This window comes from Dipodomys merriami, unplaced genomic scaffold, assembly GCF_024711535.1.
Source record: "Dipodomys merriami isolate MVZ:Mamm:240054 unplaced genomic scaffold, mDipMer1.0.p SCAF_24, whole genome shotgun sequence".
Classification (NCBI taxonomy): domain Eukaryota; kingdom Metazoa; phylum Chordata; class Mammalia; order Rodentia; family Heteromyidae; genus Dipodomys; species Dipodomys merriami.
The window spans coordinates 15,611,801-15,629,949 of record NW_027203826.1 but is presented as its reverse complement, the minus strand read 5'-3'; the positions used below and the strand labels follow the sequence as shown (position 1 = coordinate 15,629,949).

Here is an 18,149-nt window from a genome sequence, read left to right as displayed (position 1 = left end):
TTTTCATGTGTATATCATTGTTGCATTGGTTACTCCTTGTCCTCTTTCTCACCTTTTTGTTGTTCACCTTCTCTTCCCGAATTCAAATAAAGGTATATACAGTATCAGGATACCAAAATCAAATATAGTGATACCTCAGAATATACAATAGGGGGAAGAACATACAAAAAATGACAAAAAATCACAAAGTACATTAAAAACAACAACAAAGAAAAACCTCTGGTGGCCATGTCTTGGAGTTCATTTTGCTTAGTATCATCTTATATAGTCATATGTACATAGTCTTTTGAGAAAACTCCACACACCTTTCCAGCATGGTTGATCAAGTTTACATTCCCAATCAACAATGTATTAGCATTCCCTTTGCCCACATCTTCATCAGCATCTGTTATGGTTAGTTTTCTTGATCATGGCTATTCTAACTCAGATGAGGTAGAATCTCAATGTTGTTTTGATGTTCATTTCTTTTATGGCAAGAGAGGTGTTGAACATTTCTTAATGTGTCTATCAGCCATACTTATTTCCTCTTCAGAGAAGTCTCTCTTTAAGTCTTTTTATTAATTGAATAGTTGTTTCTTTGATCGTTTATTTGTGGTAGTTAATTTTTTGAGTTCTCAGTATATTTTAGAATGAGGTTCTTATGTGGTTGTTCATAGCTAGTAAAAATCTGTTTTCTATACCTTTTGTCTTACATGTAAGTTTATCTGTTTTAGCACATGTAAAGGGAGGGGCCCAGTAATGGTGGGATGAAGGGGGAAGAAACGCAACAATGATACTCACTATACACTACACTGAAAATGAACTGTATGGCTTAAGTGGGGGTGGTTAGGATGGAAAAATTGGAAGAAAGTGAGGGAAGGGGTGACACTCTTCAAAAAATAATCTACTCATTCCCTAAGTTACTTAAATATAGCCCCTTTTGCATCCTTTTTACAATAACAATAAAAATTAGCAAGTGCTTCTTATACAGTATTAATAGGATTGCAAACTAAAACAGGAATCATGATAAAACAATACTGATGTCCCACACAAAATTAAAAATGGGCCTATTAAAAATGGTTCATATAACTTACTACTAGGAATATATCTGAAATGAAAATTTTATAGCAAGGAGATCCATGCACCTCTACTTATATTTATGACTTTTTTCACAATAGCTAACACTTGGAATGAAAGAAGGTATCTACTTCCATATAAATTAATAAAGAGATAATGATAAATATTCATGCCAATATAGTACCCTGCCTTAAAATTTTAACTATATATTTTACAGCAACAATGATGGAATTTAAGTTAATTGTGTTAAGTGAAATAAGTAGAGAGTTAAAGACAGTAATTGCATGTTTATACTGTTACAAAAATTAAAATTTTTTCTAATAACTGACAAAAGTTTTAGCTATATACTGAGGACAGAATAAATGTAGATATGGAGCACCAGAACACAAGTAGGAAGAAATCCCTCCTGTTATCTATGGCAAAGTATGGCAAAGTATTGACTTCTAGGATGTGATACAGTTAAAAATAAAGAAACAAGCATACGTGGTGCCAACAAATACATTTGTGGAATGTTTGAGGAAATAAAAATGATTACCTATTTCATTATTTCACAAGTTATTACATAAATGGGCATATTATAATGCTACATGTGTAAGTATGATATGGTAGGAATGGTAATAATATTGATAATAGTAATGATAAAATCCATATACTCTTGTTCAGATGAAGTTCACACTTATGAACTCATACACACAGTGACATTATCCAAACCATTATCAACACAGATTTAAAGGCTTCAAACCAGCATCCAGATGGCCACAGAGAGAAAATGGCATCTGCTGAGAAGAGGAAGACACATGATTGGTCATCTTCACAAAATTATCCCACATAGTTGTGAACAGTGGAAATGAATTAGGGCATATTCACAAATGTGTCATTTGTGGTATAGATGAATAAAGAGAGGAAGAATGGCAACTGAAGTAAGGATAGTCAATGTATATGTGTGAATATGGAACGGGGTACATTGCAGACAAGGGTAGGATTGAAGGGATGGGGGAACTGATGAAAGGGATGCCAGGGCAGGAAAGTCCGTGACACTCTTATCTCCAATAAAAACCACTAGAAAACCGGAAGTGGTGTTGTGGCTCAAGCGGTAGAGCGCTAGCCTTGAGCTGAAGAGCACAGGGACAGCGCCCAAGCCCAGAGTTCAAGCCCCTCGACCTACCAAAAAAAAAAAATGAAGACACCTTATTTACTTATCGTAAAGACTCAGTTGACCTTACTAGCCACCCAGTAGCTGCTCTCCAAAGAGCATATAATTGTATCTGACTTGACTTAGTCCTATCTTTTGCCATTTCAATTTCCTAACTCTATACTCTCATGAACAATGCTGGTTATATTAAGTTTCCCTATATTACAAGTCTTCCCACTGAAAAGTTTCACATGTCATGAATAACATTCTGCCAAACAAGGAGTGACTGGAATCACCCACAAAGGGCAAATGGCAACAATTAAAGTATCTATGTATCTACACATATTTTTGTTTTTTTTTTTCTTTTCTAATTGTGATTTTTGATTGTCAAGGTGATGTACTGCACGGTTACAGTTACATTAATAACTTGTCAAACTTGTAACCCCTTCCCTTATTTTTCTCCTCCTTTCCATCCTCCTTACCCCCTGCGCCTAAGTTATACAGATCATTTCCAACATATTGTCTTAGGTATATTGCTGTTGCATTGGTTCCCCCTTTGTCATTTTTCTCACCATGCTTTATTTTAATTATTTTTTTATTATCCCATCCCTAATTTTAGAGAAATGGTACTCTTTGGTCAAATTTTGTACTTCATTAAAGTCCAATAATATTCATCATTAATATTCATTGAAAATATCAATAAATAATATTCTCTCACCTATAGTATAAAAGATATCCGTTTATGATTTAACATAAAGTATCTGTGCTGAATAGGACAGGAGATCCTAATGCTTACTCATTCTTGAAACTATGTACACACTATATGATAATTGGCTGAACATCACCCCACTTAGTTCTGAGAATGTCCAGCAAACCATTCCAAAGGTAAAGATTTGACATAAAAGATAAATGGAATTTGGCCCTACGAGAGTATCTAATGGTTAATGTGGCAAGCTAGATACCTCCCTCTGAACCTGAATCCTCTTTTTACCACAACATGGTTGACTTATCTTAACATGCAAATAGATTGTCTACTAAATTAATCTTAAAAAATAAATTTCCTGCTCCTCTATAATTACAGATACATATTTTGTCATTATACAATTTAATTTTGTCAAGATGATCAATAATTATCTCTGAAAACTCAATACACCATAGAGAGAAAATAGTTTCAGATATGACTCTGCTTGCTTTTCAAACACTTAAAGTTTTCTTGTATCTTTTTAACCCTTAGGTCTACGACTTTAAAAAATACGAGGATTACAGTAATCATGGTATAACATGGCATATAGAATCACATAGACATCTGTTTCATCTACTCCGGGGTACCAGGGAAGTTCAGTGAAGATGATTGGCTTGACTAATTTGTTCTAAATGCAAAACTTGATCTGTAGATCAGCAAAATCAAATGAGAGGAAAGAAGACTTAGTCTCTACTGACTTGGACATGGGAGATCAATTAGGGTAAGCTGAAAATTCCAAAAGCTTTATAAGTATATGCTTATAAAACAGAGGAAACTGTCTTCTGTCTTTCATAGAAGCTTGTATTTGTACACAGGAATGGTAAGGAAGATATTTTATCTATTCCATTCATTTGCAAGCAATTCAAGAAGGTTGGTGAAATGATTTTTTTTGTTTTTCTGTTTTCAACATAAAGATAATGACTAGTAGTGGGAACAATGAGCAATTTATATCACAACCCATTCTTTTGAATCTCTAGGAATTTTGGTAAGTAAGAAATTTCTAACATTAGAGTTCAGTTTTTGTTGCCGTTGTTGAAATTTGTGTTGATAAATGACATGAGGTTTTTATCCCCCCCTATCAGATGATGTGATCAGAGTCCATGCTGGACTTTGAAAAGAATTCTATGGATCATTGTCTGGGAATTGTACCCTTATAAAGCAACTACCTCAAAGTACAAACTGGCTAACTTTGAATCAGGTGAGACCAAATGAAATTACAGAGCTAAGCTGGTCTATCCATTTGAAGGTAGGGTTTTCCTGTTACACAAGTTCCCATTCTTGATGAATAAAGGAATTGAAATTCCATAACAAACTAGAAAATAAGTGTAAATAAGTTGGTTGGAACCCACCAGAATTCCACCACAGTTTGTTGTTGAAGGCTGTGAACTTCACTGAAATACTAAATGTCATTACATCTAATACTTGTCAATAATTAAGGTATCGATTAAAAATGTCAACCAAAACGTTTTGAAGACCTCCTAAATGCTGATTTCAGAAAGAGAGAAAGGTCAGTTCTGTGTTTCCAGATGTCCTTAGGCATTGTACAGATTTTACAACATGTGACTCAGGTAAATAATGTGCTTACAGGCTTTGTAAAATTCATATAAAATGCTCATTTTAAATTTTGCTTTACTTCTTAATTTTGTACAAATCTTCCACTTTCTATACAAGATCTTGCCAATTAATGCCTTTTGTTAAAAAAATTGTCAGTAAATTTTACCAGCAAATCTCATCAGAAATTCATCAGAAAAGCTAATGTTAGTAAGCTTAATCTGGTGTATTAACTCAGACCCATCCCCAATAAAGAAAGCAGTGGTCATGGATAGACATTGACTCTCAGCTCTGATTGTAGTGTTTCAGATGTCAGTTTTCTTTTCTAGGTGTACAGAAACCTAAAGTTTTCTAATATCCTCTATTAGCTCTTAACTTGAGAAACTTCTACTTAGGAAAGAAAATAGGTGTCAGTGGCCATCATCCAAACACCTTTATAGTTATCTGGATTCTAGTCCAAGTGGTAATTAATCTAAATGAAGACAGGCTCTTCCTTCAACAAGATTCAGCAAGGGAAGATGTAAAAACAGAAGACCCTTTGTGTGAAAAAGATTTGCTATTGGAAACGTACCACTTTCAGGACTACTACGATCTTCTTCCTGATGATATTTGAATGAAATAAAGGATGTAAAGACAGACAGAACATCTTTTTTCAGCTGTGAAATATTCTCAGACATATCCTGATACATACAGAGAACTTCTATTCTTTTCAATTCCACTAGAGAAAGAACAGTGGGCCAATTTCAAAGAACATAGCACTTAATGGGGTAGAAAATTGAGTCCCAGTTACTCCCCTATTCTGGATAAGTAACCAACTGTCCTGGTCTTCCTCAGCCAAAGAAGCTATCAAGGATGTACAACTGATGTATAATCCAAGTATATCCTCATCTGGACTAATTTCCTCCTCACTGGCATACACCTTGTGCTTCAACACATAAACCTTAATCAAAAGCAACCTCAGATCAGGTCTTCCTGATGACTTCTTTTACTAAACACCAAACTCTAGTCTGCTTTTCTTTCTACTCAAATGTACCTATACCCTGTCACTCATACACTCTTGTCATGGTTGCTTTCATTGTTGTTGTCCTCATAAACTTTCTCCTCATTGTGTGTAAAATATTCTTAACCTGCATCCAGCCTCTATATAGTATATATAAGGTTGTTATAATCCCACTGCCATCTTATCCTCTAACCCCAATTCAGCATCCTATAAAAGGCAGTCATTCACTGTGTGTTTATTTTAAATTTTATGTACCATTCTATTATTTATTTGACTACACATTGTGGAACCTCATTTATTTTAATGATCATTCATGCCACTTCACAGCAGTATTTCCAATTAAGAAAATAAATATATTTTAAAGTAATTATTTAATCCTATTTATTAATTAATGTTTACATTTATGCAATATTTGTTTATATATGTCCAGTCATAAGTTTATTAATTTCTAATCTGTTGTAGGAAACAAAGGATGCCTTTGATCTATGTTCAATGATCTATGCTGCCCCTTGCTTGTTCCTATGTCTTTCACACTATCAGCAATTATTGATTAGGCAGCTGTAATAATACATTCACATTTGATAAACAGTCATGATTGAATTCATACTCACAACATTTATATGAAGTTCCAGATGATTTCTGTGTTTGCTATATTCTCCACATACTTTAACTTTCCATTGTAATACTAGTTGTAATGCTGTATATCTAAAATGGAAGTTAAAAGACGATATGAAAATTAGCATGAAGTATTTCCTTGCATGTAGGAAAGAGAAATGTATTTAACATGGTTTCCAATTAATGTAATTTCCATCAGGTGCACAAAATGTAAACAACATTAGGCAAAAGAGCATATTCAAATTTTGAAAAACAGGGAGGCTGTTACAGGGCATAAAATATCTCTACTATTCAGACAGTCATTTTGTGTGATAGGCAGACATTCAAGAATTGATCAAAATTCCTTTGAAATAATGGAGGCGGAGAATATAGCTTATCTTCTGGAGTAGTAAGGGTGGGGAGGGTGGACCAGAAAAAAAAGGTTGGGAAAGAGTAAGTTAAGAGGACATTAAAAAGGTAAGCACACTTCTCAATATTTCTGAGTAATTTTTGTGAGCTCCCATTGCATGGATGTTGTGTTAAGTTGTGACATTGTGAAATGTGAGAATCCTTGAAGTTCTTAGGAAGTAAGATTTGTTCATTAATTCTGGTAAGGATTTTGGCCAGGAAGATAGATAGAATTCTTTAGCTAACATATTTCTGCTTACTGTGTGTGATTTGCTTCACTAGGGCCAGAGGTGAAAAAGGTGGGGGAGAGTAGTTGTGGAGATGGGAGGGAAAGGATGGGAAAGGGAAACAAAGGAGGAGGCAACAATGCATAATAGGAAATGTACTCATTACCTTGTTCATGTAACTGTAAACCCTCTGTACAGTATTTTCACAATGAAAAACTTATTTTAAAAAGAATAATTCAGTTCTAATGTAAAATCAATTCAACCTAAGCTACAGTACTGATAGAGAAATATTTCGTTCTACAGAATCTCATAAGAGATTTCCTCTTTTGGTTTTTCTGCTCAGGTTCATGCAAATTTGTGGTGACTGTTTTCATCTTTTAGGGAATATAAGGAAAACATTTTAATGGAGAAATGGAATCAAACTTCAAGTGACTTCATTCTGTTGGGGTTGTTGCCTACAAACCAAATAGGGCTCCTTCTCTTGTTCCTCATCATCCTTCTGTTCTCTTTTACTTTGTTTGGTAACTCAGGAATGATCTACCTCATATGTATGGATCCCCGGCTCCACACCCCCATGTACTTTCTCCTCAGCCAGCTTTCTCTCATGGACTTAATGTCTATCTCAACCATTGTCCCCAAGATGGCATTCAACTTCCTCTCTGGCCAAAAGAGCATCTCTTTCCTTGGATGTGGGGTGCAAAGCTTCCTCTTTGTGACTATGGCAACTGCAGAAGCTTTACTACTGTTATCCATGGCCTATGATCGCCTGGTGGCCATCTGCCACCCCCTCCACTATCCCATCCGCATGAGTAAAAGGATGTGTGCGAAGATGATCATGGGATCATGGATACTGGGCTCTCTCCACTCTTTGGCACACACAGCATATGCCCTTCATCTTCCTTACTGCAGATCTAGGGCCATCAACCATTTCCTCTGTGACATTGCAGCAATGGTACCTCTGGCCTGTATGGATACGTGGATTTATGAATACATGATTTTTATGAGTACTTGCCTGTTCCTCCTCTTTCCTTTCCTTGGTATCACTGCTTCCTATGGACGTGTGCTGTATACAGTCTTTCATATGCACTCACAAGAGGGAAGGAAAAAGGCCTACACCACATGTTCGACACATTTAACTGTGGTAACATTTTACTATGCCCCTTTTTTCTTCACTTATTTTCAGCCTTCTCATCTTCGCTCTGCTACTGGGGATAAGATTCTTGCTGTGTTCTATACCATTCTCACCCCAATGCTCAACCCCATCATCTACAGCCTGAGGAATAAAGAAGTCCTGAGGGCTATCTCAAGAGTTCTTGGCATGTTCTCTTCTATCAGAAAATAACTGTTCAATCTCATACTTTTTGTTCTTTTTATTTTCTTTTTATTTGGGAAGACTCAGGACTTGAAATCAGTGTCTTACACTGTCTATGATAATACAATATGGCTGAGTAATAAATACAGCCATGCTTTTCAACTTTTTCATGCTTTTTTTAACTTTATTGTCTGGCTTCCTGTGTAACAATATACTTGAGCCATGAGATGACTATTACAGACATTCTACTGTTATTTTCTCTTGAATCTCAGGCAAGCTCTACTACATCAGGATTCCATGCATTCACAGTGTGTTATATGGTGCTAGGTCAAACCTGAATTTATGAACCGCTTTTATCAACCGCTCATGTAGCTTGGGATGAGAAATGCACACCACTGTGCTGAACTGGCCAAAAAACTCATCTCAAAAGATTTCTTTCCACTCAAGTAGGTGGGATGAGCCACAGGACTATGCAGTACCCACTTGCTACTGCTATTTATTGCCCATATGTGCGTTGACCAGGGCATTTTATAACAACACTAGTGAAAATATACTGTGAGCCACATATGCAACTTTAAATTTTTCTATTAACATATTTTAAATAGTTTAATGTCATTGTAAAGGTGATGTACAGAGGGTTTAGAGTTACATAGTCATGTAATGAGTATCTATCTATCTATCATCTCTCTATCTATCTATCTATCTATCTATCTATCTATCTATCTATCTGTATCTTTTTAAGTGTCACCTCTTTCCTGGCTTTTTCTGATTCTCCCTCCTGTCCTCCCCCCCAACAAGTTGTATAGTTCATTTTCAATATAGTTTCTAGTGAGTATCACTACCGCATTTGTTCACTACATACAAGACAAAAGATGAGTGGGGCGCTGGTGGCTCATGGCTGTAATCCTAGCTGCTCAGGAGGCTGATATCTGAGGATTACAGTTCAAAGACAACCCAGGCAGGTAAGTCCATGAGACTCTTATCTCCAATTAGCCATAAGAGAACCGAAGTGGTGCTGTAGCTCAAGAGGTAGAGCGCCAGCCTTGAGCTGAAGAGCTGAGGGACAGCGCCCAAGCCCAGAGTTAAAGTCCCATGACTAAAATAAAGAAAGAAAGAAAAGAAAGAAAGAAAGAAAGAGAAAGACAAAAGGTGAAGAAATAAAAATTGTGGCAAAGGAGAAAAAAAAGCAAAATAACAAAAAAGCTATTGCTTCCATTTCTTGGGGTTCATTTTGATAAACATCATTTATATGACCATGTGCACATAGCCATTGAGCCTTTGCGGTCCTCTTTTGTACTCACTTTGGGAATGTTTAACGTCCCATATAATTTACAATGTAGGAGTATAATTTTGTCTTTCACTATTCATTGTCTTTACTTAGGGGTTTATAAGCACATTCTAGTCATAACAAATGAGGGAAACCACGAAACCAATGTTTCTTTGGGTTTGGCTTACTTTGCTTAAATATAATTTTTTAAAAGTCTTTCTAGTGCCTTACAAATGGTGCAATCATTCTTTCTTTCAAAAAGTTTAGAAAGCAGTATGTGGAGGTTCCTGAAAAGTTTAAATATAGAGCTTCTCCATCACCCAGGAATTCCAATCTTGGGCATTTATCCAAAAGACTACAAAAACAGGCCACATTAAAGCTAGTAGCACATCCAGGTTCACTGCGGCATTGTTTAACATATGGAATTAATGAATATTAATCCAGATGGCCCTCAGTGAATGAATAAATCAAGAAAATGTGATATATATACACAATGTAATTCTAGTAACATATTTTAAATTTAAGTACTTTGTGAAAAGTACTTTATTTCTTGTGTATACCAATGGTATTAACACATCTATTTAATTCCAATCATTATAATTAATATAACATGAATTATGTTTATGCATGCTTATATATAATGAATTATATATTAGATAGTGTTTCTGTACACCAAAATATACATGGATGATCACTTCAACAAATGCAGGCAAAACTGGATATCCAAATATAGAAAGCTAAAATTAGAAGTTCCATGTCCAGAAAATTAGAAACAGATAAAATATCCTAATGCAGCACTGAGAAAGTTAAAATTTCTAGAAGAAAATATATTAAAAAACTTATGGTGTAGTAAGATATAGATGGTATAAAATTAGAACTCAGTTTTTAAATGTTGATCTGTATTTGGGCTAAATATATTCAAGAACATAATCTTTTACAGAATTGAACAGAATCCAATAATCTTACCATATAATTGACCTGAAAGTCAAGGTACAATAACATATGCCTTATAGTGTATTGGAATTCTGAATTTTGTAGTATTACATAATGTATTAAATCCATCTTAAATATTTTCACTTTGGTGTATTTTTTGTCATAGGTATACTGTAAGTATTAGAATTATAATTTGTGGAGGGGAAGGGAAAAAACAAATCGTTTAAATAGGGATACAGGTGGATCCATTGCAACAATGAGACATACAAGTCGTTATGTCGAAAACAAACTTTACAACTTTGGTAGGGGGTGGGGAGGAGGGTTGGGTAGGGGGGTGGGGGAGAATGGGATGGGAAGGGGAAACAAAGGAGGAGGCTACAATGCTTGATAAGAAATGTACTCATTATCTTGACCATGTAATTGTAACCCCTCTGTACAGTATTTTCACAATAAAAAATAAAAAAAGAATCATTTATACTTACAAAATGAAATTGAAAATACATATATATGAAATATAGTTATATGTATGTCTGTAAATGAATCTCATAATATAGGTATTTGTAAATAATTATATGTGCATCGCTTATGAGAAAGGAAACAAACATGTATCAAGCCACCTGTATGAAAACTCATAGTAATATTTTCCTACATAGTCAAAATAGAAATACCATCAACTTTGGAATGAATAAATGAATGCATTTATATAAAAGATAATATAAAACAATAAGCTGACAAAGATATAGTAATACTGTTACACAACTCAAATACTTATACCAAAAGGAGGAGGCAACAATGCTTGATAAGAAATGTACTCATTACCTTACCCATGTAATTGTAACCCCTCTGTACGGAATTTTCACAATTAAAAATAATAAAGCAACTAATGAAAGACCTGCAATAAATGTGAGAAAAATTAATTTGATCTTTATGACTTCAACTTATATTCAATAGGATTATCTATTGCTTTGAGGCACTTATTAATTTGGAAATGTATTTTAAAATGCCCAGAGGTTCCTTGTTTTACAATCAACTACAATTGTGTGGAAGGTGAGGTAAATGTTTTAAAAGCCCTTATGACTTTAGGTGCAATAGATTGAAATGGTTGTAAACCTTGAAATGCACAAAAGCATTGTGAGAAAGTCATGCAATAAAATACTATGGGAACAAAAATGAAAGGTGATTTAAATATATCTTCAAAAGACAAAACTTAAAAGAATACTGATACTATTGAATAAGCTATCACCATTAACCAATGGTGTGAAAGTGATTTTAAAAGGTTAAAACTGAAACAAGAAAATATTGCTAGGATATATGATAGTAATTACAAATAGGCAAAAGAAAAATTTTATTTGGAAATTGTCTTGAAAGACACTTTTGGAAATAGTGACACTATTCTGTATCAGGTTACTAGCTTTCTGCTTATTTTTGTGTTGCTTCATGCATGCTAGGCAAGTGTTTTATCACTGAGTTTCATCCCCAGACTTCTTTTCCTTTAATTTGGTTTAATAAACACTTTTTACATGGTGGTCTATTTTTTGGGGGAAGGGGGTCCGGTCATGGGGCCTGAACTCTGGGCCTGGGCATTGTCCCTCAGCTCTTCAGCTCAAGGCTAGTGCTCTACCACTTGAGCCACAGCGCCACTTCTGGCTTTTTTCTTATGTGGTGCTGAGGAATTGAACCCAGGGCCTCAGGCATGCAAGGCAAGCGCTCTACCACTGAGCCAATTTCCCAGCCCCACTATTCTGTATCTTAAATTAGTAAGTGTTTACACATTGCTCAGTTTGTAACATTGCCTTCCATACTTTTCAACTGAAGATACATTTAATGACTCATAGAGATGCCTGAAATTGCAGAAGTTCCCTATCCTCATACATACTAGTTTTTCATATATACATCATAATTAATGAAGTACAATTCAAGAATTTAGTAGATAAAGATACTGGCAATTGTAACATGCATTGTAGTACTGATTATTGTTTATATTCTCATTAAGACAATAACATTCTTCTTTTCTATTAAAAGAAACATATTATAAATTTAAATATATACATTACAAACTAACTGGTTTAGAACTATTATTAAATAAAATACTTAGTAATTGCCAAACAATCATTGGGATGTTCTTCTGATCACTAAGATATCTACTAAGTGAATAAAGGGGGATAGTATATATGATGTAAAGGCAGTGAACGAAGACACAATTAACATCCCAGTTGGACAGAGTGACCAGTGTAATGTTTTATCACACTACTTAGTTTTATTATTTTTTTATTTGCTTAGACATCCAAGGAAGTTACTTAACAACACGATACTTTTCATGAAAATTACAAATTTATCATGCTAGTTAAATTACGTAGAAGGAGTATTGGGACTATCATCCTAAAATACAGCATTCTGTCAATTATGATAAATGGAAGGAACGTAGAGAGTAATCTGCAAAGGACTTTACTTACTGTGATCTTTCCTTGTCTGTGTAAATTAGGGACTATGGGAATAAAATAAAGAAAGCTAACCCCCTCTCCCTTTTCTTCATATTGCTTTTTTTTCCCCATCAGTTGTGGGGCTTGAACTCTGGGCCTGGGCACTGTCCCTCAGCTCTTCAACTCAAAGCTAGTGCTCTACCACTTGAGCCACAGTGACCCTTCTGGTTTTCTGAGTGGTTTTTAATTGGAGATAAGAGTCTCACAGACTTTCCTGCCTGAGCTGGCTTTGAACCATGATCCTCAGATCTCTGCCTCCTGAGTAGCTAGGATTACAAGCATAAGCCGCTGGTGCCAGGCTTTATTTTGCTTTTTGCTGGCTTTTTGCTGGTCACTGTTAAAATAGAGCCTTGTAAACTTTACTTCACAGGCTGGCTTTGAACTATGATCTTGAAGATCTCAGCCTCTTGAGTAGCTAGAATTTTAGATGTGAGCTATCAGGACTCAGCAGGGAAATTGCTTTTGTTAAATATGGTACAATTTAAATTTTATGAATTCTTTATTTTGGGGTTTTGTATTTATTATGTTTCAACAGCTATTTACTGTCCCATAACTATATCATTAGTAGGCAAAATACTATTAATATGAACAGGCAAACAGGTTATTGACAATAAAGGAAAAGTTTAAATTAGTCTTAGAAGTGAATAAAAACAATGACCATAAAAACATAGATGCATTTGAACCATACATCTACTTGAAATATACTTATTGTTGCACATTCCATAAGTAACCATATATATGAAAATTATTCAAATTCTGTTGCTTCAAGTTCTATCAGATTTTTGTCAAGTTATAGAGGATCCTTGTGTAACATGCAAAAGAATCTGGGCTTTGCACCTGGGCTTTTAAAATGTATATGCATATGTGTATACAGACACATGTTTACATCAACATTCAATTAGACAAGAAACAAAAATGTGTAGAGTTAATGTTGATTTAAATAAATAAAAGTCCTAAGTGAAGCTATGTATTAAGTGGGAGGTGCTAGATTTGAGCTAAAATACTGAAGTACAATGCCTAGGCATGAAGTTCAAGCTGTGTACTGGCACATTTGCACACACACACACACACACACACACACACACAGAGGCCACATATACAAGATAAATGAACTATTTTACATCCTACAAACTTTCTTACAAACACTGGAATGTTTTCTGAAAGTGAAATATTTTTTGATCTATCACATAAAATAAATGATTAATAATCTCAATATATACATATTTGAATGAATTGAGATTCAATCCATATTCAATCTATATCCATTCAATCTATTTTTAGCCCACGTACAGATAGTTGTCACATTTTCTTTCTGAATAATGCTACATCAGAAGCTCACTTTTGTTTACCATTAGTTAAATTGGACATTAACCAAATTATTCATGGATAAAAATGTAATCCTACAAAAAATTGGCTTTTTTCCCCAAAGAAGTCACTCTTGTGAGAGGACAATAGTGTTATGAAGGAAATTGCTCTGTGTAATTTCTTTTCTGAGTAAAATGCACATGGCTAAAACCATGACCTATCATCTCACTCTAGATAGAATGAACTGTATCAACCACATACACACACACACACACACACTAAAAAAAATAAGAAAGAGCACTCTCTGGACAGAATGCAGAAAGTATTATTTATGATGTTATGTTGGCAATGAAAATTAGTACAGAAATTATGGAAAACAATGTTGACCTTCCAGAGAAAATGAAAAAAATAAAACTACCATTTATTAGTTTGAGTTATCCATCTATTAGGTATATATCAATGAAGAAGTGAACTCTTCCCATCACAGAGATTATGACTTCTACAAGATATTTATTTTCAGAACTAAGACAAGGAATCAAAGAAGGTGTCTACTATCAAAGGAACACATAAAGAGCAAATGAGCTTGTGAGGTCAATTGGGCTGTGACATCTGTCTCCTTGTTCATGGACAGGGTTGATTTGGTTGATCTGGCTGGATGGGCAGGTGTCCCCTTCCTCCCTCACCTCTCCAAGTGCGGCCTTCCAGAAGCTCCTTTCTGGGTCAAAGAGGACAACCATCCCTGTTAGAGGAGGATCAGTCTTAGGCCAAGGGTGTACGAGTAGCTGAGCTAATCTGTTAGAACCTCCCAACAAGCTCTCAAGAGCATATGATATTCAGCTATAAAAAGAATAAAACTCAGCTGGAAACTGGTGGCTCAGGCTAATGTAATCCAAGCTACTCAGGAGGTTGAGATCTGAGGATTGCAATTCAAAGTCAGCACAGGCAGGAAACTGAGAGACTCTTATCTCCAGTTAGGCATGTGTGCGTGTGCGTGTGCGTGCACACACACAAACACACACACACACACACACACACACACACACACATACACAGAGTGAGAATGAAGCTGTGTCTCAAGTGGTAAAGTGCTAGACTTGGACAAAAAAGCTTAGAAGGAGCACCCAGGCCCTGAGTTCAAACCCCAGGACAGGCACACACAGAAGACAAAGACACACACACACACACACACACACACACACACACACACACTCACACCACCACACACCAGAAAAGAAAAAAAAATAAATTCTATCATTTTGTAACAAAATACAGAGGACTAACAATCACTATGTGAAGTAAAATAAGCTAGAAGCTGGAAGACAGATTTGATAGATCTTCATGCACTTAAGAAACTAACATACTAATCCAAAGGAGAATGGAATGTTGACTAGACATTGAGAAAAATTTAAAGTTTTGCAACATATATAATTAATGAACCATTGAGGAAATAGAAGTGATTGTCAACCCTACATGATAATTACATAGTGCATAAATGGGTTAGATAACGAAGTGCAAATACTCTAGGACAGAGCCATTAGTAATAATAATAATAGCAAGAATAAATTCTTACAGTCTTGTTCAGATCAAGTTCATGTTTATTAGCTCACACACTGATACTTCCCAAGCACCACAACCACTTTGTAAAGGACAGAGGGAGTAAGCATCTAGGTGGATGGTATAGGAAGATGGTGAATGCTGGAAAGAATAAATACCTTCACCAGATAACTGCAGACCTTATGGAATTCCTTAAAACCAAATGATACTAAGAGAAAATTAGTTTCAGCATATTCCAAATTGTGACCATTTATACATGCCTATTGTACAATGCCTTCAGTAATCATCTCAAATTCTCCCAACTAAATATCTTTCACATATCTATACTGTATTTCACTTAACCATCTCTCCCTGCCCTCAGATTGCTAAAATGACCATTACACTCTCTTAAAAAGTATCTGAACTGTTTAATTTCTCTGTACAACAGAGAATTTTTCAAGGTAAATTTCATGAACAAAAAAATAAACAAACAGAATTATAGATAAATATGAGCATTAGAAGCATATGTTTATACTTATTTGTCTTTAATTTTAAAGCAATCCATCTCACTAGGCAAGATTTATGCTTCATCATATTAGCCATTAATATTGGTTACATATCATATTAGTCATCATACTCTCATTAAATAATATTATCTCACCTTTCTCTGTTGTAACACATCCAGGTACAAAATAATTATGCAAAATAAAGTTAAATGTTCACTCTTTGGATTACAAATGTGTGAGTTAAATGGGATCATAAGAGATCCTAAATTGTACTAATTCCTGAATCTATGTGACCATTTGACATACACATGCTCCCATTTAGTTCCCAAAGTGTCCTAACAAATCAGTCCATAAGTAAAGCTTTGGAATACAAAAAGTATACCCTATGAAATTTGTCCATTTGATTACTAAATAGTGAACCTGACCAACTATTTTGATGCTTTTCTTGAGGTCCAAATACTATTTTTTATCACAACATATTCTTGTTTTTGACAAAAAAATGCAACAGGTACTCGGATTAATATATCCCTAGATTCATTACCTACCTCCTGCATAAATTGAGTGACATATTTTGTCATAAGAATATTATAGTTATGATAACCGATAATTGTAAAATAAATGGTTCCTGACACTAGTTTTTCCTCAATTTATCAGGCACTTAGAAGTGTTTCCTTTGTCTCCTGCACTGTTAGATATATAATGCAGATGTTATGGGATTGTAACAACTATGGCTTAAAAGTGATTCTCTGATCATGTTCTGGGATCGTGGGATCAATTCCTGCTTAGAATAACTCCAAATAGTGAAAGATGCAGGAAAGCTGAAACTTGTTTAGTTAATTTTCTCAATGTCCACTACTCCTGAGCTGCTATTGAGATCACCAAACTTAAGTGAAATGATGGAGAGTTTTGTCTCTGTGGTCATGAACACTGGGGATCAATTAGAGAGGAAAACGAGGAACATTTAAGGCTGCATCACAGAAGACTTTGCAAATAAAATTGAGGAATTTGTTTTCTGTGATCTATCAATAGATCCTGAAGCCTTGAAATGTGAAATATTTTTCTGTATTTTTAAATTTTTGCTGAATAAATGAATGATAAAGATGCTTTAACAAAGAAATGGTGAAAATATTTAGAGAGCGACAGTAAAGTGATTTTCTTATTTCAACATGATATTGACTGGTGGTGTTACTAGTGATTATTGCCTGTCACCTTCCATTCTTGTGAATTTCTTTTTAAGGAAGTTGGCAGATAAAGAAAAATAAATAGAAGGAAGTTTGGTTTTGGTGTAATTTGGTTGATCAGTGCCATGACCTTATTGCAACCTTGGAAGATGATGTGAGCAAAGCCTGGTGTTGAAACCTCTTTAAATATTTCAACAGATTGTCAGCAGGAAATGATGCCATCATCAAGATACTTCCTCACTTAAATTTTAAGCTCAAAAACATTGGCAGAGGTGAGTCTACATGAAATTATTGGTCTGGGTTAGTTGTGTTAGGTTTCACTAAGCAAAATATTTAAGAGGTTTAATTTTTATGATGAACCCACTTCTGAAGGAGAAGGAACATTCAATTTCCCAACAAATTAGAAAAGCCAAAAGTGAACTTATAATGCAATTCATATATAGAGAACCTATTAGAATTCTACAGGTGCACTTGTTGATGTCTGACTAATTAACTCATTGAATTTCTCTCTATCTCTGATTTCTCAATGGCTAAGTTATAGAAGGGAAAAGGATAAACTTCTTGAGGATCTACTGTATTGACCACAGACTATTCAGTACATTCTTTGTTTTCAGCTGGCTTATGAAGTTGTAGAGATAGAGTAAGATGAGGATCAGACAAATAATTTGTCTTGTGATCATTGTATTATTTAGCAAAATAAATTGAAAATTGTCTGCTGGTACCATATATATATATATATATATATATATATATATATATATATATATATATATATATATACATAGATATATAAAGTCCAGCCAAATGAAGTTTTTTATAAATGATCCATGAATTTTAGAAATATGTTTCCTAGAATGTTCAAGGGGAAGACCACTTTTAGACATAGACATTAAGCACAACCTTATTGTAATTATATAAAAAA

The 18,149-nt window shown here is 34.6% G+C and overlaps 1 protein-coding gene across 1 annotated transcript; it reads left to right on the top strand.

Moving 5' to 3' along the window:
- Positions 1–7,113: 7,113 nt before the first annotated feature.
- On the top strand, positions 7,114–8,052 carry LOC138835620 (olfactory receptor 2L13-like). Its single transcript, XM_070034088.1, has one exon. The coding sequence runs from the start codon at positions 7,114–7,116 to the stop codon at positions 8,050–8,052; it is 939 nt and encodes a 312-aa protein (XP_069890189.1).
- Positions 8,053–18,149: the final 10,097 nt, after the last annotated feature.

What these genes read in the sequence shown, in the direction of transcription:
- LOC138835620 (XM_070034088.1), top strand. Translation starts at nt 7,114, where the DNA reads ATGGAGAAATGGAATCAAACTTCAAGTGACTTCATTCTGTTGGGGTTG.